Source organism: Blennius ocellaris, assembly GCF_963422515.1.
Source record: "Blennius ocellaris genome assembly, chromosome: 24".
Taxonomy (NCBI): domain Eukaryota; kingdom Metazoa; phylum Chordata; class Actinopteri; order Blenniiformes; family Blenniidae; genus Blennius; species Blennius ocellaris.
The window spans coordinates 9,510,459-9,532,897 of NC_137673.1; the positions used below are offsets into that span (position 1 = coordinate 9,510,459).

Consider the following 22,439-nt stretch of genomic DNA (forward strand, 5'->3'; position numbering starts at 1 on the left):
TCCAAAGTGGTAGTTTTACTGTTCAATTTGGTAGTTATTTAGTTGATATTGATAGTTTTGTAGTCCATATTGGTAGTTTTACTTCCATATCAGTAGTTTCATTGTCCATGTTGGTAGTTTTATAGTCGATATTGGTAACTTTATAGTCCATATTGGTAGTTATATCGTCCATACTTACAGTTTTTATAGCCCATGTAATGTTGTGGTGGAAACGGGGCGTAGCAGTGTCTCTCTTCTTCTTTCTCTCAGACTATAAAGTGTATTTACAGATCAAAGAGTGATGATGGTTTTGGCTTGAGAGCAAAGAAAAAAACAAACAAACTAGTAAAAGCACAACTTGATGCAAGAAAATTCTGAGTGCGAGCACGACTAGAAAACACAGTGTGACATGAAAGAAGACGACTCCGGGTGTCTTGAGTGGCACAAGCGGGGGCGTCTGTCCGACCAAAGTCTTTCCTTTTCCGTCGCCCTCGCTAAATCTGTACCTTCGCCTCTCATCGGCTCTCGCCCGCTGACGCCTCGCGTCCCCCTCAGAGGAAGAACCCGGACGCCTGGGGGTCCTGCAGGGCGGGGAGGGCGTCGGGGCGCGACGCCGGGAGGTCGCCCGGGGCCACGCCGCCCCCGTTGGGCAGCAGACACGTCCTGACGAACGCGGCGTTGGCGGCGCTGAGGAGGCGGCCGTTCTCCAGCTGGGAAACACAACGACGGGAGCACATCTTTACAGACGCTGACACTTTTCACAACACGAGCGCTTGGGAGTCAAACGGAATCAATCCGCGAAGGCCGACGGGGCTGTTGGCGCCGTAAATTATTATTATTTTTTTTTTTTGTGTGTGTCGCTGTGTGATGATGTGAAACCACTCGGGTGCTTATGGAACCGGAGTTGACCTTAATCACAAGAAGCAGGCCGGCTCGGGCGGGCCGGCGCCGACAAGCAGATGTTTTATGGGCGGACCTGGACGCACGGGAGGAGGAAGAACGAGGAGGAGGAGCCTGCAGTCCGCAGCGAGGGCAGTAATCCCCCTCCACTTCCTCTGCTCAAACACGCCGGATTTTAAACCCTCCCAGTCTCCCGAGGCGGGACGTCTTGCGTCGGTGTGTATCGCCACACCCTCCTCGGGCCTTTCAGACGCCTAATGAGGCCAAACTTGGAATGGTTTCCTTGCGTCGGCCTTTCTGAACCGGTGCCTTTGTGACTTCAAAGCGATTGATCGTCACTATGACGATGTGATAAAATACACTTTGATGACTATATTTAGCGCCGTTTGACAGCGACCCGAGGTTTTAGTGAATCAAGAGCCCTGCTTCTGTCTCCGGTGTCACGGACCGCCCCCCCCCCCCCCTCCCCCGCACTACATTAGGTAATGATGACAGTCAAATTGTAGGTCAGAGCCGCTTATGCTCGACTGGCCAGCCTGCCAGTGTTTTTTCTCTTTTTTTCTTTCAGCAACAGCCAGTGACCCTGAAGAATAACAGTGGAGGCTGAATGGGGAGGGGGGGGGGGGGGGTGAATGGATGCCTGCTGGGGTCGGCCATTTCTGGTGGGGGTGGGGGTGGGGGGGGCACCCGACCTTATTCTATTCATTATTGTACGCTTTCTCGCTTGCTGCCTCTCCGCGGCCCATTCTCTCAGATTTCATTAGATCTCTTTTGTTAGCCGCGACTTTGTTTTCTTTTTTTTTTACTCCCCCCCCCCCTCGACACACCGGCGATGCTCTTCATGCTTGGAAAAAAACAGGACACAGCGGGACAATTAAACCGAGAGCGAGGGAGGGGTCTGGCGAGGAAGAGGCGCTGCACCCGGCCTGTGATAACCGATTGATAACCTCCATGAATGCAAGCGACAGAAACGACACTGGACGACTCCGTCATAAACAACTCACACACACTCAGTGTAACTCGGCTCCGCAGTGAGCCTCTTATTTACATGGCGTGTCTGCTCACATCAGAGTGAACAGCGAGCTCCGCGCCGGCCCCAGGCCCTTGTATGCTGACTCGGAGGGGGGGGGGGGGGGGGGGGGAATAAATATATAAATCGATTTCGATGGTGGTGAAAGAGAGCAGCAGAGGATTGAAGGGCTGCGAATCTCGCCGCCGCCGATTTGTTGATGCTGGTTGATAGTTATCGCCATCGGTGGGCTCAAGTCAATAAGTGGGCTTGATCAAACCAGCCAATGTTTGATCGGGACCAGAGTTCAATTCAGGGACTTTCTGGGGAAGTCTGCTTCACTTGGTGCGTCTGTGAACGCTCCCCTGTACTCTGATCAGGAACTAACAGGAGAACTGGGGAGTAAACAAACAAAGCCAACTGCGCAAGTCAGAAGAAAGCAGACGCAGAAGGTAAAAAGTGTAAAAATATCTTGCAGGTAAGACGAGGGAATAGAGACGACGTACAAGAAGACATATTGCGGTTGTTTGTGGCTACCCATTAGCCACGGGCTAATTTGCCTTTAGCTACCTCGGGATTAATGGGTGGGATTTCCAGTTCCGGTCCAGACCAATCAAACGAGCGTTCTTTACCTCCCCTCTGGTCAGTGTTGGTCTCGGGCGACGCCCCCCCCCCCCCAGCGTGAACTGACTCTCCCAATGCGTCAAGCGTGTCTCTTACCTTGCCGTGCGAGGAGTCCGTCGTGCTGCTGAACACGCTGTAGGCCTCCAGGGACGGCAGGCTGTGCGGCGGCTGCACCGACAGGGCCAGGAGCTGCTCCAGCTCCAGCGCCGGGCCGTGGCCGGGCCCCTGGGGGAAACACGGCGGCGGGACCGGACCCTGCTGCCTGTGGCGGCCGTGCAGCTGGTAGAAAGGCGCGGCGGTCCCCAGACTCTGGCAGCCCTGCGCGGCGGAGACGCTGTAATCGACGTGTCCGTTCGGGGCGTAGGATCCGTCGGCCGGCAGGTGATTCGACGGCGTGTCCTGGGGGTTTCCCTGCAGGGGGGCCCACTGTGGGCCGGACTCCAGCAGGAGGTCCGGGTGTTTGTGTTCACCGTTTGTGGCCTTCGGTGCCCGGTGGTTGTGGGGATCCTCCCACAGGCCGTTCGGGTTGTTGGCGCCGACGTGCTGCTGCATCTGCTGCGACAGGTGGACGATGGGCGGAGCGGAGGGCGACGGACACGCCTGGCTGGACCGCCCGCCTCCGTCCGTCTGGAGGGAGTCGTGGATGTAGGAGAGGATCTCGTTGTTGGTGAGGAGGTCACCGAGGGTGGGGATGTGGTTGGGGTCCAGCTCCACCTGGATCATCCTCTCGTCCAGCAGCAGCAGCTCCAGGTCCTCGGCGTTGAGGCCCAGATTCTCCAGGGCGCTGAAGAGCTCGCTGTTGGAGCAGGCCTCGCCCCCGTCCAGAGAGAGAGAGTCCAGCGTGGCCAGGAGGGGGTCGAAACTGGACGCTCTCCCTCTGCACTGGCTCACCTCCCCATTAGAAAAACCGCTCCAGCTGTTGCCAGGCAACAGGCCGCCGGGCTGGCTGTGCTGCTCGGTAAAAAGGCCGCTGTGGTAAGACATTTTCGCCTCCGTGTCCGGCTGGCACACGTACACCGACTCGTCCTGGCTCATCACCGCCCCCAGCAGAGACTTTGGATCCAGGTAGTCGGAAGAGTTCTTGTCGACTTTGCCCTTCTTGGACTTGCCGCCCTTGGCCTTGCCCGGCGGGGCGTCGGGGAAGCCGTGCAGCGGGAAGCCCGTCTGGTAGAGGAGGGCCTCGCCGGTGGCGAAGGTGAAGGGCAAGTGCATGGACCTCTTCCTCAGGTGCTCGCCGCCTTCCTCATCCCTGTGGAGAAACGCGACGGTTAACGAACAAAAAAATAGACAACAATATAAAATCTGGAGCGGAAACGTGACTCACACCAAAGGCCTCTGGGTGGCGATGATGTAGTCGGGCTTGCCGTTCTTGTAGACCAGCCGGGCGTTGGCCTGGACCCACTTCCAGCGGTTGTCCTTGGTGAGCAGCCGGAAGACGGTGAGGCCGCTCTCGCCCGTCTTGATCACTGGAATCACATCGGATCAAGTTAGGAGGCTCTGCAGGCTGTACGCGCGCCGCATGCCTGCTCAGTCGGGCGTGTGCCTCCGAGACGGCGGGGGGGAGGGCGGGGGGGCGCATGCTGATGCTCACTTTTTTTTTTTCTTCCTTCTGACGTTCACTTTCAGGTCATGGAAATAAAAAAAAATACAAAAAATTTGATTTTTACTTGTGTTCCACGCCGATACTCAAAAAACGGTCGACTCTCCAGGTGAATAAAATAGTGAAGAAAAGAAAGAGTGGCAGAAAAAGAAAAGACAAAAGTGGAAAAGGGAAATAGAGGACAAATAGGACAAAATGGATAAATGAAAGTAAAAGAAATCAAAGGGAAAAAAGGGATGAAAGTGAATGTCTGGCGTCGCTAAACTGCTCCAACCATTTGGAGACATGCAGCAGCGATAAACAACTAATGGCTAAGTGGCTAAAATAGCCCAGATGTGTAAAATGGAAAAATATATAAAAACTTAATTAGTTCCATTGATTTTACCATGTTTTGTAGCTCCAGACTCGTTTCACTTTTGTGCTCACGTTTGCGATCATTTAATCCTAAATGTGCCAGAGAAGGTAGATTAATACACGGGTTTTGCTCTTTGTACCGAACGAAAGGATTTAGGCAGTTTTACTCTTTGTGCTTAACAAAAGAAAACAAATTGTATTAATTATGGGGTTTTATGTTCCTTGTAACCCTACGACGCAATGGGAGAAGAGACGTCCCGTCTTCCCCTTTGATGGGAGTCCCACAAAGGGCAAAGATCAAAGCACTTGAGGTCCACCTCCTGATCGTTTACCGCAACGCTTCTTTATTTGTTTTAAATGTATTTTTTTGAGGGAGAACAAACTTTGTGAGGTTACCCAACAGACACCGGGTCCGTCTATACGCTCGCGCAAAAGAGGATTCCTTGTGCGTTTGTCCGTCTCCGCTGAAAACCTGGCTCCCCATCTGCGTGTGCACCGGAGCATGCCCAACACGTACGTACCTCCATGCCTTATAGGTTTCCAAACGCACATTGCATGTAAACCCCACCCCTCCTGTATGCATGACTACATGCATAGCGTACGTGTGTGTTTGTGTGCGAGCGTGTCTGGGAGCCGGGGATGCGGGCGTCGGCAGGCGCCATGGCAACGGCTAACCGGGTCATCCGGTACGCGAGCTTAAAGTAGGGCATTTGACTCTCGCTGGGAGATTTCCTCTAGCCGCCGCCGCCGCAGACGAGCGGCGGCTCGGTGTTTGCTGCATGTCGTACAAGTGTTTGTCGAGCGCAAACATGACAAAGAGGTCGGCGGATGTCGACGCTGATCCTCGACTGATCCTTCCACTGATCCGACTCAGGTTGGAAAGCTGCTCGAAAAAAAAGAACGAAGCAAAATGCTGAGACTAATTTGTGTGATTTGCCATCACTCTGGTTCCCGCAAATGAAAATTACGAGCGGAGCCACAAAACGTGGTCAACGATGAATGAAGTAGATATATTTTATTACATTTTTAGCGGTTGTGGCCATTTTTTAAGTTGTTTTATTCAAGTTCAGAGCTATTGAATGTATGTTTCTCAAAGGGTGGAGCACTTTTAGCTACGCTCGGCCTTTATTTTTAGTTTTCCTATTTTGCCTTTCCTGTTCCCTTTCCTTCCTTTTCCTTAAAGACGGCACCGCTACTCACTCCGAACGTGGTTTTCGGCGCAGTACAGCATGTCGGCGGCGTGGATGAACTGATAGCCGGACCCTCGGACTCTCAGCTCCGCCTCGGTGTACCCCAGAACTATTTTACCCCTGAAAAGCGAACACACACACACACACACACATTATTAGGTGGGGACGCTGAATCAATGGAGGACGTCGATGGAAGCCGGTTAGAAAGACGGTACTTTGCGTCGCAGGCCATGGGCGTGAAGTCCAGCTTGTGTTTGGTCCTGAAGATCATGTTCCTGGTCCTGATCTCCAGGATGGCCGGGGGCTGGAGGGGCGTGGCCACGGCAAACAGGGCCAGCTGGGCCGGGCAGGCGCCCCCGCTGTCGCACGCCCTCTGGCCGTGGAGGAACTTCAACCTGCCCTGGATGTTCAGGGCCTTGGATAAGAACATAAAACTATGTTATTATGCAGAAATGCAGTAGAGAGAGTTGTGTCGCCGGAAAGAAACCCCACAATAAGAAACCAGAGAATTTCAGATAAACACTGATCGAGCTGGTGAGTTTTGGCTCAGCGGCCAGCAGCGGGGGAGGTTTTTTTTTTACAGTCTCAGAAAAACCTGAAAACACTTTCTCCTTCTGCTGTCCTGCTCTCACCCTGTGGCATCTCATGTGAAGACCCCCCCCCCCCCCCCCCCACACACACACACACACACTTTCTTTTAGCTCTGGTTAATTGACCTTGGTGGGTCTAAGAGCCCGCAGCCGTGATGTCAGGAGTCTAGCTCTGAATAGCAGGGGGGATTACAGAAAAAAAAAAAAAAGTCATAACGAGCAGCAGACAGGAGCAGAAACCTGGCTTACTGCTCACGCCAACGCGAGTGTGGAGGGCGTGCAGGTACCAAACCACCATCGGCGATCAGGCCTCCGTCTTTCTCTCACCCTGACCCCCAATCGCCTACACCGCCGTGGGTTTTTGTCGCCACGACGAGGCGACGGGTCCCGAACCACCCTGACTCAGCAAGTTCCCCCCCTCCACTCTCATCCCCCCGCGGGAGGATTAAGTCCCTTTTTTCCCCCACGACCCCGAGGTTCTCCTAAGGCGGATTACGGGAGTAAATGGTGGCTTCTGGTGGCTGAGGGCCGGAGGTGGCACGCCATGCTGCCGGCGGCGAACAGCCCCCTCCCCCCTCCACCGGGGCGAGAACCCACACCTATCTGGGTGACAATCACGGCGCTCGGGGACCATTTGGCTCTCACCAGGAAGCCGGAGGAATTGTCCAGCAGGCAGCGGAAGCGGCAGATGAAGCCTCGCTCCAGGAAGGAGGAGTTCTCCGGCGGGAGCTGGTCGGGGCTGTAGCTCACGAGGCGGGACGACGTCGCCACCGAATCGCCGTCTGGAGGGGGGGTGACATCAAATATCAATTCTATCAGCGAGTGGATGTTTGTTTTTTGCGACTCTGAGCTAACTCCTCGTGACAGGTGTGTAAAAAGCACAGTAAGAGCATGTGTAGGGTTCAGGTTGTCCTCTACTATGATGCTTCTCTGGGTGAGGAGCATTGGCAGTGTGTGTGTGTGTGTGTACGACAACAACAAACATTCACCGCAGCTCCCAGGAGGCTTCCGTCAAAAGGTCACCTCTTTTTCGCGTCTCTTGAAACAATCGCAGGCTTTTACCTGCTTCCAGAGCGACTCCACTCCACTGGGTGTTTGTGTTTACAACACGGACAGCCCCCCCCCCCCCGTCCCCCCTTTCTAAAAATAAAAGCTCTTTGCTCGTGTTCCGTTCACAAAGCTGACCTGGTGGTCCGGCGGCGGCGGCGGCTCCTCCGGGGGGGTTGAGGGCCCAGTGCAGGTTCCTCCTGAACTCCTGCTGGTCCTCGGTGTGGATCAGCTCAAACACGCTCTGGTGCATCACGTCAGTCTTTAGAAAAATAGAATAGAAAAAATAGAAAAGAAAGAAGATGAAAGTTGGAATCTGAAACAATCGACCTCGATTTCTGGATTTTTTTACACCAAATAAAATTAGTCCAGAGCCGTAAAACATGCGAAAGAATGACTATACATACAAAAAAATTAAAGTGCATCAATTAGATTTAGACATATTTTATTACATTTGTACCTGTTGTGGCCATTTTTAAAGTAGCATCATAGCCATTTTAGCCACTTTAGCTAAATAACTATGTTTCCCAATGGTTTGAGCAGTTTTAGCTATACTACACATTTTCTTCATTTTTTCCTTTGATTAGTTTTTTTTTAAATTTTACTTTGTTTTATTTATTTTGCTTTTCCTATGTTTTCCCTATTCACCCCTTTAAAAAAAAAATTCTGTTAATTTAAAAAAAAAAATTATTTTCGTTCAAACAGTTTTTGTTTTTTTTATGTTTTCCCTTTTTAATTCATTTTCTTTCCCCCCCCTCTTTCTTTTCCTCAAAGCTCAGCCTGACTTACCGGATTTATTTCATTCAACTCTTTTTATCCTGGGGATTCAACCAGTTTTTTTGGGAAAATCCGTGCGAGAGTGCAAATCAAACAAAAACCAAACGTCTTATTTACATCACGCATGGCGGCAGCACCACGGAGTGGCTGTAGAGCCACGTGTGGCTCCAGAGCGGCAGGCTGCGGACCCCTGACCGACCCTCTGTACTCGCCTGTCAGACGGGCAGACAGACAGACGGACTTTGGGTAATTTGATAATCACGTTCTTGAAAATAAGATTAGGCTGCTTTGTTGTGAAGCCAATTGGATTAAAGCTCTCGCTCCATATGTGCAATTCTCTCAATCCTCTTGAGTACCCACAACAAAGCATTCACTCGTTTTTTTTCTTCTTTTTCTTTTTCCCCCCGCTTGCGGTGAATGCAACCTCGAAACACCAGCAAGGGTTCCCGGATCTCCTCGACACGTTTTCGCGAAAAACGCGACGGTGACAAGACAATCCAAACCTGATGGAAGCCGAGGTAATCCTGTATGGTGTGGGAGCAGAAGAAGATGGTCCCCTCTGCCGTCACCACCAAGACGAAGCCGTTCAGAGCCTGCGGGGGGGTAGAAAAGAAAAGATCATCATATTCAGGTCCATTGGAGCGTGGGCATTCTATTTACTCTGCACTTCCTGTTTTGAGGCGAAACCTTAAAGCTTTATTGCGCCCTAGAGAACTCCGCGATAGATTTTAGGGTACCTTTGCTCACCAACCCCATTTCTATCCGTCAGTACGCGCTGGAAAATGTGTACATCGTGACCAAAAGCCGATGCGTTTTCCAAAATGGCCGACGTCCTGTTGAGTGTTCGGTCTGTGTGTAGAAGACTTTCCTGTGCGTCTTGGGAGTTTTACATACGTGTGCTGAATGTCGTAGCTCTGGGTGAAACGCTGTCGAGTCATCTTTGCCGGTCGAAAACGGGATTTTATTTTGGCGGAATCTAATAGGGTCCTTTGACCCGAACGGGGGAGGGAGAGAGAGAGGGAGACTTCTCCCCGAGGGCAAGAGGGGAAGAGGATGTCAGTTTCGAGAAAAGTCACGTCGAGGCGAAGGAGGTCACCACTGGATGACTAACACCTCCATCACTGCTCCTTCTCTCCCTCCTGGAGGCCGGAGGCGAGGCGATGAGAGCGGCGGCGGCGTCCCGCCAGCGTCCGCCTCGATTCGTTTACGGCCTCCTCCAGAACACACTCCTCCATACGAACGAGGTCGCTCGTCCACCTCGGATGGTTTTCCAAGATTCATGCCGCCGCGGGTTGCCTCGGAAAACGAAACGTAACCCCCCCCCCCCCATTTTATCCCCGAAACCTCTTTTGAAATCCATTACATGATGTCAAAAATGCATTAGCATGAGGCCCGGAGCAAGACGGCGCTCAATAATTGAAGGTGTTGGAGGGGTGAGGAGGGTCTCGCTCAATATTGTGACTGCGAGCCGGAGAAACGCACATTTCCTCGAATCACCGTTAGTGTTCCAGAAGGAGACGTGAAGGAAGAAGAGGACACGCTCCAGTAGTGGGTGAGTGTGTGTGTGACCCCCCCCCCCACACACACACACACTCACTTCTACAGTAGGCAAAGCAGAGCGTACATGCCCAGTGTATAAATATTTACTGCAGAAAGCAGAAAGCACAAGGCCTCGCTCTGCCTCTCGTGTTGGATCAACCTCTCTCCCTCCTGAGACCGAGACGGAGCGACAAATAGAGAGAAAGAGAGAGAGAGAGAGAGAGAGAGAGAGAGAGATGTTTGTTGTCTGGGCTGGTGTGTTCCCTCCAACAACAACAACAACAACAGAAAACCCTCTGCTGTTTTGTCCACACACAATCAACATGATCTGTATAGTCCAGAGGTGTGTGTAGCTTTAAGGAAAAGAAAGAAAAAAAAAAAAGAAAAAAAAAGTAAAAAGATAGAAAAGAAAAAAAGTTGAAATAAAAAAGAAAATGAAATGAAAATAATAAAAAAAAAAAAATTAAGAGAAAAAATTATGGAAAAGGAAAAAAAAGGGGAAAAAGTGGAAAAAATAGCAAAAATGCAGAAAAGGAAAATAAAGAAAAAATGGGAACAATGAAAATGAAGAGAAAAACATAGAAATGTGAAACAGGAAATACAAAATGTGAAGAGGTTGAAAAAACTGGAAACATTAGAAAAAAAAGGGGGAAAGAAAAATAAATAAAAAAAGGGAAAAATAGAAAAAGAAATGAAGGAAAAATATTTCAAAAGATTAGGAAAACATACAGCAACGCTAAACAGCTGATTCGCTAAAGATATATAAAATGGCAAAAAAGAAATGATAAAAATTGCTCAAAAAGATAAAAATGTCACTAAATGCATCTAATTCATTCATTGATGGAACCTTATTTTTTTGTATGTATAGCAATTCTTTAAAGATGTTTTTTTTCTTAATTTTAACATGTTTTGTGGCTCCAGACTTTTCATTTGGTGCAATAAGAAAAAAGAAAAGAGGTGAAAACTGCTCTTTTGGTATAAAGGTTGCAGAGCCCCGATACAGCCTGGGATAAGAAACACACATCGCTCATCAGTCCTTGAATAAAAGATGTGTTCACCGGCTCTGTATAATTCATGGCCCGGTGTCTGTAATGGACAGGAAGCTGCTCTGCTACCGAGTCAAGGTGGGGAATTTGTGTCTATTTTACCTGGAGGCAGTCACCAACAAAACAACAAACAAATGATGATGCAAACGACATGGAGGCCGGTCAACAGGTGGACATTGTTCGTGTTGGTCACCTGCAGCAGCAGCTCGCCCTCCGGGACGCGGCTGCCGGGAGACGCCGCGCTCTGGCTGCGGCCGCTGGCCTTGCCGACGCCGTTGGACAGCTGGTCTTTCAGCGCCACTGAAAGGGACGAGAGATTTGTTTTGAGATGGTGTTTTGAGAGAGAGAGAGAGAGATCATAGTTTTCTGATCGTCTTTACCCGTCCACACGTCAAAGCCGAGGAGGGGGTTTTACAAAACGTCCCCACTTTGGAACCTGTTTATTTATTTATTTATTTTAATAAACCGGCTTTCGAACACGACGATCGGGCAAAAATGCCGTCGTCATGTGGACAAAGCCCCGAGCTACTACGACCGGATTGTTTCATTTACAGACAGGCAGACAAAGACACCCACCCCCCCCACACACACACACACACATACACACACACACACACACCCAATGGGGTGACCTTTCACCCCTCCGAGACAAAACATGGACCCGGCGGTCTGCGGGAAACAAAGAGCCTCTCTGGAGACGTTAATGGAAGAGGAAGTCCGTGACAATGCGGAGGCCGAAGGTTGGACTGGTTCAACTGCTCCCTTCTGACCCCCCCCTCCCCCCCCCCCCCAACCCTACCAACCCCGCGGGGATCAGTGGAGCTCCGCCGTACGTCGCTCATCATCATAAATGGAGACGTTGTGTGCCGGAAACCTCAAAGGGACAGAAAGTCACTAAAAGTTTGGTCATGTGACCGACAGCTACGATGAAAAACTGTCTGTCGTCTGTTGTTACTGAAAGGTTTGAACTCTGAGACACACAGAGACAGAGAGCAACAAGAACTATCAATAATTGAGCGCTAAAGGGGATGGGGGGGTAGTATTTGCGTCGTGACGTCATGAGTCGGAGCCGCCGGCAAGAAAAAACAGCCCGAGGCGACCGGGAGGAGGAGGAGGAGGAGGAGGAAGAGGAGGGACATCTGTTGGTACAACGCAGGGGCGGCGAGGACACAACAGTCGATTGAAAACATCACAACAGAGTCGGCCTGTGCGAAGGCGTAGAAAAACCGCGGGGCCGCACCGCGACCTCCGTCATGGTCTGAACTACTGATGGCGGCGGTGACAAACAAACACACACACACACACACACACACACACACACCCCCCCGAACAAACGTGATTCTCCCACTTTATCGAAACATAATCTGCCCAAATAAATCAAGTAAACAAACATTTAAGCCAAAAGTGAGTGTGCGTTTCTCCCCGTTAGATCCAGACCCTTAATATATTGAATAAATGGCCTCTTTATACTTTCTAAGAAATGACATTGGACCGAATTTGATAAACAATATGACGATTGACACAAGCACGTAAAACAACAACAACAAACAACACACAGAGTACACAATGTTATTGTATTACATAAGTAAGCAATAATCTGCTTTGAGTACTTGACAGATGGCTTCACATGGACACAGATGTGAAATCACACACACACACACACACACACACACACACACACACACCGGACGAAACCGCCTGGAAAAGCGTCATTACAGCAGCGGCTGGCTAGGGGGCGCCGTCTCCCAAAACAAACACTGAGCAGAGAGGAAGTGAAGAAGAAGCACGGCTCACTGATTGGTCTGAACCAGAACCACAAGTCCCGACACTTTTGCCCGTGGAGGCTAGGCTAGCTAGCTAGCTCGTGGCTAACGGGTAGCCACACACAACCGCGACATCGAGTCTTCAGACCAGAGATCAATGAGCGTCTTCCCGCGAGATATATCTCCAGTTTGGTTTTTCTTTTCTTTTCTGGGTCTGCTTCTTCCGATTCGCGCGGTCGGCCTCGTTTGTTCGTGGCCCAGAATGCATTGCGCAGTCTGGTCCTCTCACCCCGCCCCGCTTATGGAGACCGTTTCGTAAACGAGCCGAGGCCGAGCCTTTGAAGGAGACCAGGGATCGTTTGTTAGCTTGGCGGGTGTTTTTCACGTGCCCGAACACAAAGCTGAGACTTTGAGACTCCGGTCCTGTCCGGTCCGGTCCGGTCCGGTCCGGACCAAATGGGGATTCCCCCCATTTGGTCACCAACAACATTTGGTGAACACGCCCTTAGTGGCCCAACCCCACTTCCAATGGAATAAAGTATCGTACTGCAGTTTTTTGGGGATTTTCTTTCACAAGATAAGGAAAAGCAGCCTAAGCCTTCAAAGGGTCTGCCAGTAGATTATCCAGCCGTGTTTTCATTCTTTCATCTCCTCCTCCTCTCTCCTCAGACCTAGATTGCCGCGCGGCCGAGACGCCGGGACGAGGGTCACCGCATGGCCACGGGGCGAGAAGGGGAGCTGACCTAGAATGCGAGATGTGGCGATGAGACGGTGGTGGTGGTGGTGATGATGGAGGGGGGGGGGGTTCACCCAGGGTTCACGCACTTTGCCGAGCGAAGACGTGTCTGCTGGCCCGTTTCTGCGGAAACGGGGCACGTGACGGCCGGTTTCGCTTTGTGGTTTTTTTTGGACAAATCTGCTTTTGAGAGCAGATCTGTGTGACACACACACACACACACACACACACACACACACACACACACACACACACACACACACACACACACACACACACACACACACACACACACACACACACACACACACACACACACACACACACACGTCTGCACGCAAGCACCTCCAGCCCCCCCCCCCAAAAAATCCATCTGCTTTGCCCGTAAGCCTGCTAACTCCCCAGCAAAGCCAATCCTCTGCACTTGCGGATCTCCATCACCGGAAAATAAAAAAAGCTCAGACAGAGGTCACGACCTCCACCTCCACCACTACCTCTACCTCCACCACTACCTCCACCTCTCCCTCTACCACTACCTCCACCTCTACCACTACCTCCACCTCTCCCTCTACCACTACCTCTCCCTCTACCACTACCTCTACCTCCACCACTACCTCCACCTCTACCACTACCTCCACCTCTCCCTCTACCACTACCTCTACCTCCACCACTACCTCCACCTCTCCCTCCACCACTACCTCCACCTCTCCCTCTACCACTACCTCCACCTCCACCTCCACCGCTACCTCCACCACTACCTCCACCTCTCCCTCCACCACTACCTTCACCTCTACCTCTACCACTACCTCCACCTCCACCACTACCTCCACCTCTACCACTACCTCCACCTCTACCACTACCTCCACCACTACCTCCACCTCCACCACTATCTCCACCTCTACCTCCACCACTACCTCTACCTTCACCTCTACCTCCACCACTACCTCTACCACTACCTCCACCTCTACCACTACCTCCACCACTACCTTCCCCTCCACCTCTACCACTACCTCCACCTCTACCACTACCTCCACCTCCACCACTACCTTCACCTCCACCTCCACCTCAACCACTACCTCCACCACTATCTCCACCTCTACCTCCACCACTACCTCTACCTTCACCTCTACCTCCACCTCTACCACTACCTCCACCTCTACCACTACCTCCACCTCTACCACTACCTCCACCTCCACCACTACCTTCACCTCCACCTCTACCTCCACCTCCACCACTACCTCCACCTCCACCTCCACCTCCACCCAGCAGACGTTCCAGATCCGTACCCGAGAAGAAGCTCTTGGTGCGCAGGTAGCTGACGCTGAGCCTCAGGATGGAGAGCTTGTCCAGGCTGGCGACCACGTCCTCGGGGAACGGCAGCAGGCTGGCCAGCCGGTCCAGCTCGGAGTTCAGGCGGTCGCGGTGGCGTTTGGACGGGTTGGACTTGGCGCCTTCAACGGGCGTCGGCTTGACCCTGGAAGTGAAAAAGCAACATGACATCGCCTGGAAACACCGAGGATTTCTAAAAGAAGAAATGTCCCTTATTTCTGTAAAGGAAGTACAAACGGTTAATTACAACTGAACCCGTGTTATAGTGTTTCAGGACTTTTCATCCTGAATCAGCTGTTTCCTCTATACTACACTTTTTTTTTTAACCCCTTAATTATTATTCTTCAGATTTCCTTTTTTCCCTTCCTATTTTTTGCCTTCTCCTTTTTTTTTTTTTTTTAATTTCCCTTTGTATTTCTTTGATTTTTTTCATAATTTCTATTTCATTTTCTTTTTTCAAATTTTTTTCTTTTTTCCTCTTATTAATTTTCTTTCTTATTTTTCTCCATTTCCCCCTCTTAAACCCCCCCCCCCACTCAAAGCAAAGCCGCTTTACTTTATTTACTTGTATTTATTTACATATCCTAGAAATCTAAACGCTCTGGAACATCAGCGTGGACGTGCAAAATAAGAACAAATGTCTATTTCTGTCACATATTGTGAAAGCTCCCGGGAGCCACTCCAGATGCGCTGAGGAGCCACGTGTGGCTCCAGAGCTGCAGGTTGCAGACCTCTGCCCTGAAACTCACATTTCCCAATGCAAACACACCAATCGGGTGCGAAAGAAGTGCAACGCCTTCGTCCGTCTATTTGTGTTTATTTAATTAGATTTCTGACTCAAATAGGCTTTTATTCTTATGTGGTTAGTTTAATTCCCCCACTAAAAATAGTGGGTTCATTTGGGGTTAATTGGTGACCAAGAGAGCCAGAATTGGATATAAATAGATGCAGAATAGCATTGTGATGTGCAATATGTACTAATAGTGAAGGATAATGTGACATCCGGGCTCAAATGTGCTGTTTTTTTATCATAAAAGTTGCAGAAATAAACCTGATATTCACTCAGTTGAGAAGGAAATACAAGTCGTACCCTTTCTGAGCCGGTTTTCTTCTCTTCCGTGCAGCGTACATGATTAAATCGTGTTTCACGGATCCATCCACTGCAGTAGCATCCGGTAGAATCCAGTAGAAAGCAGCACCGGGAGACTCCGGTTGTTTCAACCCCGGGACTGACGCACACAAACCCGGGGACGTGAACGCGCTTGTGAGGGGGGGGGGGGGGGGGGTGGGACGTCCCGAAAACCGCGCGAAACTACGATTTCTTTTTTTTTTTAAAGCATATTTTAAATGAACAGAATGAAGTTAAAGACGTGTTTTAAATAAATACTGGTCGTTTCAGCGGGTGTGAACCACTAAACCAACCCTCCAGTCGGGACCGGTCGCGGTGGTCGCGGTTACCCCGGCCATGGCGCTGCGCCGCCCCGGGTGTCGACTCAAGTGGACGTCCCGCGATAAAAAACAAAAAAATAAACACCCCGGTTCGGAGCTCACATCCTGGGGGAGCACGTCCCACCGACACGCCGTGGATATAAAAGCGTTAAACTCGACCGGTTCCGTCCTCCTCCTCCTCCTCCTCCTCCTCCTCTCTCGGGCTGCTGCGCTCTAAACGCCGCTCCGCTCCCTCCTCCGTCCCGTGCGCGCTCCCGCCGCCGCCGCCGGGTTCATTTCAGGAGCGCGCAGCAAGGGGTCAAAGGTTACCGTCGCAGAAACAACAACAAAAGTCCTTAGAATTACGAATAAATAAAACGTTTTTATTTTATTTTTAACCGTCAGCATACTCCATTCGACGATTGTTTAATTAATAGAAACTGTAAAAAATAAGATTTGGAAAAAAATGTTTTCAACTTGAGGAAGAATGAACACCGAACAAAATAAACTTGTAATACGTCAAAATATCTGTTTATCCAATATTAAAAAAAATAAATAAATAATACCGTCTGTGTGCTTTCTACAATTTTAGGCATCCACTGGTCACATGGCGCCAGTTTGAGAAGCAACACAGGATTATTAATGACTGGAGTAGTTGTACTGGGCTCGGAATGCTGCAGGTTCGATTCCTCCCCTCACATGACGGATAGAGCGCCTTTCTCAGGCCATTGGTTTAAAGAATTACCTTTTGGGATCAACAAAGAATTTCCCTCTGGGATTAATATCTTTTATTTTTTTTCTATTCAGAAATGTACTTTATGAGTACATTTCTTGACCGTGCAATGGTTTTTGCATTCAAGGAAAAGTAGGAGACGTCTTCACCACTGAGCGATGTGCTGAAGAAGCAACCTCAACCTCACAAGGCTGGAGGAAGTGAAGGAGGGAGCAACAGTTTATGTCCCCTTGCAAACCTTGGCCTTTGGAATATTGAAAAATGAATTCACTGTCTTTTATTGAAGGATCGTAACGTCAGCCTTTCCGAGTTGTGACAGATCCCAGTTAACTCGCTTGGCAAAGTCAGAAAACAAACACGGTGTCTGATCTTTTCTGGTCCACTTGGCAGTAAAAGCTATTAAAGGCTTAGCTGGCAGAGGCTTGGCTCACATAACGCACCGAGAATCACAAGAGTTACACTGCCATCTAGTGGCCGCTGATACACACTGCAAACGGTCAGATCAACGCCACAATATGACATTTAAAAAATAAACCTGGCTCACCGGAATATTGATAGCTTATACATTGAAATGTATATATATAATTCACTAGTTCATAATGCACTGGTTATATATGCGTTTTCCAAATCACAACGCTGGTAATAATAGAGCAGTACGATGTGATGGGAGCCATTAAATTCTATACTATTGACCAAAATTGCATTTAAGTGCCATTTCGGAATATAAAAATGGGCTGCCATAGGTAGCAAAAGGCAAAAGTTACTAATTATTAGCTCTATTGGCTCGTGAGCTAAAAAAAAAAGAAAAAAAGAAAAAATGTTAAGAAAATAGTGAAAGCCATCAATAACTGTCCAGACCAGTGCGGTGATCAGACCACATTTATTTCTGTAAAGACGGATAAAAACTGACTCAAGCACTCGGTTAGAAGGAAAATATTGAAGGCAAATTCCACGACTTTTATGTTGAAAAGTTACAAAACAAACAACAAAAAAAAGGAGAGGTTACACGTTACATTGTGCAGAAAATGTACAAAAAAAACAAACATTATAGGTGTGTGTCGGGATAAGGCAGTACAATAATAAAATACACAATATATGACAATACGTACTTTGAAAGGGGATGACAAATATATATTTATATACACGTAGACAAAGATACTGCATGTTTGGAGCCTTGGCCTCCTCGCGTTTCAACAACAGGAGAATATAAAGAGGGGAGGGTTTTTCTAAAATGTCAAAGCAAGCAGCAAGAAATGGTTTTTTTCATTTACAGAATACTTTGAGAGGATTAAAAAAAAAAAAATTGGGATTTCAAACAGGAGAGGAAGATCACACGTCTCCAAATTAAAGCTTCAATTTGTACCAGTATGGAAAAGCATCAGGAACAAACAAAACCTCCACGTTGAATTTTGCCTTTTCTCAAAGTGCATTATGTTGTTGTTTTTTTTATTACCTCCTATAATTTTGTTTTCCCTTTTCTTAGTACCGGTACTTGTATTTGTGTAACAGTTTGGATTTATTTCAAATTATTCTTATAAGGTCTAATTCATACGTCTGAGATTTGAGTCAAACTGTTTTTACCAAAGCTTCAATTCAATTTTCCCACCAAAAAAATGTAATATGCAAAAAGAAAAAAAAAACAATCCAAAAACATTCAGTTTAATTGGTAAAAAAATTAAATATTGCAACAAACCTATTTTTCTTTACACATTTAGTGTTTTTGGACTTTAAAAGCAGCTGTGACTGTTAAAATGTGACATTTTGCATGCCCTGCTGTAAAAACAAAGCTGAAACAAAGGTTAAAAAAACCCAAGATTTTGGTTCTCTACGTTTCCCAGTGTGGTTTTACAGTAAAGTTAAAGATTAAGTCATGTTAGTGGCATCGAGATTGTTGTCTTGTTGTTTCAGATGCCAAAAATGAGCCAATCTGATATATTTGAGGGTGACGTTTGCACAATATCATATAAATCCACTGTTTATCACAGTAAAGGTTGGCAAACGTAAAGACTTGTTGATTTTGTCGAGTTCAGAACGATACAAATGCGGTTTAAAGTTGAAGAAAAACTTGTTGCCGGGCAACACACATAGAAATGAAGGTTGTTTTTGTCCTTGTGTGTTTATTTATTGGTTTGTATGCGAGTATTTGACAAAAACCATTGACACAAATTGTATGTTAATCATCATAGAAGGTGTTTTTCTTCAAAACTGTTGGGATCACTAAACACTTATAATCAATTTCTTTCAGGATTTCTTTCTCAATAACTAAAAGGACAAAAATCCAAGCGACGCGTCTCCATTAAAGGAGGTTTTTGGTGTAATATTCCTTGTAGCTGCTTCAGAAAACATAAAGAAACACTAATAGCTTGGAGAAAATTCACAGTACAGTACAAACTGAAGCTCATTTCAAAAAGGCGCTTAACGCTCCTTTTTTTGGTCAATATTCCTCCCTATTCTTTTTTTTTTTTCCTTTTGTTTTCCTCATTGAATCTATACAATAGCTGCCTTTAACTGCGTTTACTTCTGTGTTTCACTGCAGGACGGGTTGTCGATACGCGGTGCACGATTGTAGAAAACAAACAAAATAAAAAACAAATAAAACAACAAAACAGCGGAAGAAGGAAGAGGACGGAAACGGGGAAATCGGCATCCTCGTCTTTCACTTTGAGGTCAAATCGAATGGCTTCATTCAATGGCTTTTTTTTTTTTTTTTTTTAAATCCATTTCAAACTAAAAATAAAGTTGATCCACACTCAACTTTACATACTGTGCCTTTAACGCAGGAGTCTGCAACCAGATAAACAAAGTGAAACAGCAAAATCATAAATAGGTTTGAGGAAAAGGAGAAAAAAAAGAGGAAAGAAATCTTGAATAAAGGTGGGGAAGGTAGAAAAAAATAGAAAAAAAATTAGAAAGGAAAAAAAAAAGGAAATATAAAAGAAAAATTGGAAAAAATTAAAAAGGAAAAATAGGAAAAGAAAGGAAAAATTAAAATAGAAAGAGAAGAGAGGGGAAAAAAAACCTGGAAAAATTAGAAAAAGATTTAATAAAGAAAAGAAAAAAGAAAAATTGGAAAAGGGTAAAAAAAAAAAAAAAAACATTCAAAAAAATGGCCACAACAGCCCAAAATTTTAAATATATCAAAATTGTACCGACGACACCTCATTATCCTTATTTCCTGTAAGTATAGCAATTTTTTTCTTAATGTCAGATAATTAATTTTTCGTGGCTCCAGATAAAATATGGTGGAAAATGGTGACGGAGGTTGCAGACCCCGGCTTTAAGGAAACATTTTTATAAGAAATATATTTATATTTTTAATCATTTATACACACAAACGGCACGAATTGTCTCAAAAGACTACGTCTCATTTTATCACGTATTGAACTTTTTTTTGTCCTTTGGCGAGTCGGAGTCTTCAAATTACTCGTGCAAAAGCAAAAAAAAAAAAAAAAGTTACGAATTTGGCTTTAACTTTGGTTTTGGATCCACGATGAAACATGGAGATTGCAGTTGACTGTCCCTTTAAGGTTTCTGAGGCACCGTCTCCAATTCCCCCCCCACAACAACAACACGGATGAAATATGAAAGAGAAGAGCGATAAAGAAGAACAAAACTGGCTCAGTGACGAAGCTTTAAAATATATAAACAAGCAGCTGTTTTCACTGAATCGTCTGTCGGTCGGTCGTTGCCCCCCCCTGTCCCCCCCCCACCCCTCCCCCCCCCCCCCCCCCCCCCCGCATTTCTTCTTGATACATCTTTAATACCCTGTCTGCAAAGCAAAGATCTCGAAAATTGAAATGCACTTAGTTGCACTTTTAAAAGGACACAATAAAAAAAGAAAACAAACAAAAAAGAGAGAGAGAGAGAAAGAGAGAGAGAGAGAGAGAGAGAGAAGAGGAGATTGGTTTTATCCTTCGGAGCGTCCAGAGCGCAGCGCTTTATGGGAGCCAACAAGAGGTTAACCAGACCAAACTGTCCGTTTGTGGGATTCAGGCTTACAGTTACTTCTTCTAGTGTTTTAAAAAAAAAAAATTTTTTTATTGGGATGATTTGTCAATAATCCGAGGGCCAATCATCTTCGACTTGATTGTGGAGAAAATGCAGTGCGTCCTACATTTCATCGTCTCGTCACTGTATCAATCCCACAGATGCACTTTAGTGTGACAGAGTCCACATCTTAATCTCATTAAAAAAAAAAAAAAAACCCTCCTTGAGAAGCAGCTTTAACGTGGATCATGGAGAACCGCAGTTTGCGCTTCCTGCCACACGGGGGCAGTCATCGGAAATAACTAGAGCTCAGTTCGTGGCTCTCGATCGCAGTATTTTGTATAAAATGGCACAAATTGTGACACGCATTGAGGTCTGGTTAGCTCCACTCGTCCTTCTACCGTCTTCGCGAGGTCCGTCCTTCACGGAGGACCGTCCCGCCGTGTCCCTTTGGTTTCAATCCCACCGACCTCGTCTCTTTAAGACGTCCGGCGGTGGAACGAGTTCCAAAGCTTCCCGGCTGTCCTGCACACTGATCGCATGAAAACCAAAAAAAAAAAAAAAAAAAAAAGCATCCGAAGACGAGGTGGGGGGGGGGGGGGGTTTCTGTGTCGTCCGCTGTTAGCGCCGGGAGTCTCGGCGTTTCCGTGTCGGGGGGTGGGGGAGGGGCTCCAGGAGTCACAGTTTCTATTTGTTTTCCGAGTAGCGCGTGTTGCCGTTGAACAGCGAGGCGAACGGGAAGCCGTCGTTCCCGACCACTGGACAGTTGTTGATCTGCGGGAGATATTTGAAAAACGTTACAAAACGTGGCTGTTACGGGTTCGTTGGTTCCCCTGCTAACTGGTGACTTCTGACAAACGCTACGATACTTCAAACCTGGGTGGACATGTGGTTAGCGAGGAGGCGGGGTACCTGCGTCTGCTGGTTGAAGCTCCGGTACGGCTGCTGCTGCGCCAGCAGGCCGTTGGCGTTCAGCCCGGCCGCCATCTGGCACGACAGCGCCGCCTCGTCGGGGTTGGGGACGGCGGACGTGGCCGGCGTGGCGGCGCCGGCGGCGTGCGCCGTCTGGTAGAAGCAGGAGGGTCTGGAGGGGGTCTGGCTCTTGCCGGGGTTCGGCCTTGCCTGGTGGTGGCGCAGACCGTTGACGGGCCGCGGCACGGCGGCGTTCCTGAACATGCAGCTGCTGGAAGGCTCCAGGTCCTGCTGGACGGGGAACGGCGCGGCGGTGGCCTCCGCGGCCCGGAACACGGGATCCACGGGAATCCCCCGGAAGTCCGGCATCTGGCCGAAGCCCGCCTGCGGCCAGGGCGGTCCCTGACCGTCAGCGGCGTGCGTCCGCAGCGCGAAGCGGCCCTGCGCGAGCCCCGCCGGAAAACCGGCCTGGTTTGAAATATCGGGGATGTAGGTTTCCGCCACTTGATTTGCGTTGGACGTGGCGCCGCCCCACTGGCCGCCCCGGAAGCCCAACGCCTGGTTCAGGTGTCCGTCCGGGGTCGGGTCCTGCAGGGCGGCGGGCGTCCTCACGGGGAGGTGCGTCTGCATCGGGAACGCCGCGTGGTTCGGCTGAAGCGGACCGGCCGGCGCCTGCCGGATCGGGAACGCCGTGTGGCCGCCCACCGGCCCCAGGCGGTTGTGCGTCTGGGAGCAGGGGCCGGGCAAGGACGGGTTGAGGGACGGCGAGGGGCCCGGGGACGCGGTGGCGGGAAGCTGATGGAGGGCGGGACCATTCAGCATGGGGAAGTCCATGTGGCTCAGTTTGACCGTTCCCATCATCGGCCCTCCGTTGGGCATCATCGGCCCTCCGTTGG

At 48.7% G+C, this 22,439-nt stretch overlaps 2 protein-coding genes across 2 annotated transcripts in view; both read right to left on the reverse strand.

Moving 5' to 3' along the window:
• Positions 1–530: 530 nt before the first annotated feature.
• ahr1b (aryl hydrocarbon receptor 1b) lies at positions 531–15,706 on the reverse strand (the record flags this gene model as incomplete). The annotated part of the gene is made up of 11 exons (XM_080519745.1): positions 15,574–15,706; positions 14,441–14,628; positions 10,849–10,955; positions 8,574–8,663; positions 7,432–7,555; positions 6,892–7,028; positions 5,872–6,071; positions 5,667–5,776; positions 3,837–3,978; positions 2,609–3,761; positions 531–689 (listed from the first exon to the last, which is right to left on the reverse strand). The coding sequence occupies exons 1-11, from the start codon at positions 15,612–15,614 to the stop codon at positions 531–533; spliced, it is 2,451 nt and encodes an 816-aa protein (XP_080375871.1). The 5' UTR covers positions 15,615–15,706.
• A 5,612-nt stretch (positions 15,707–21,318) lies between these two features.
• Positions 21,319–22,439, reverse strand: part of ahr2 (aryl hydrocarbon receptor 2) — a gene marked incomplete at both ends in the record, with an annotated part of 41,074 nt that continues 39,953 nt past the window's right edge. The window contains 2 exons of the mRNA XM_080519746.1: positions 21,319–21,405; positions 21,544–22,439. The exon at positions 21,544–22,439 is cut by the window's right edge and continues 647 nt beyond it. Coding sequence (XP_080375872.1) covers positions 21,319–21,405; positions 21,544–22,439 — 983 coding nt within the window. The remainder of the gene's footprint in view (positions 21,406–21,543) is intronic.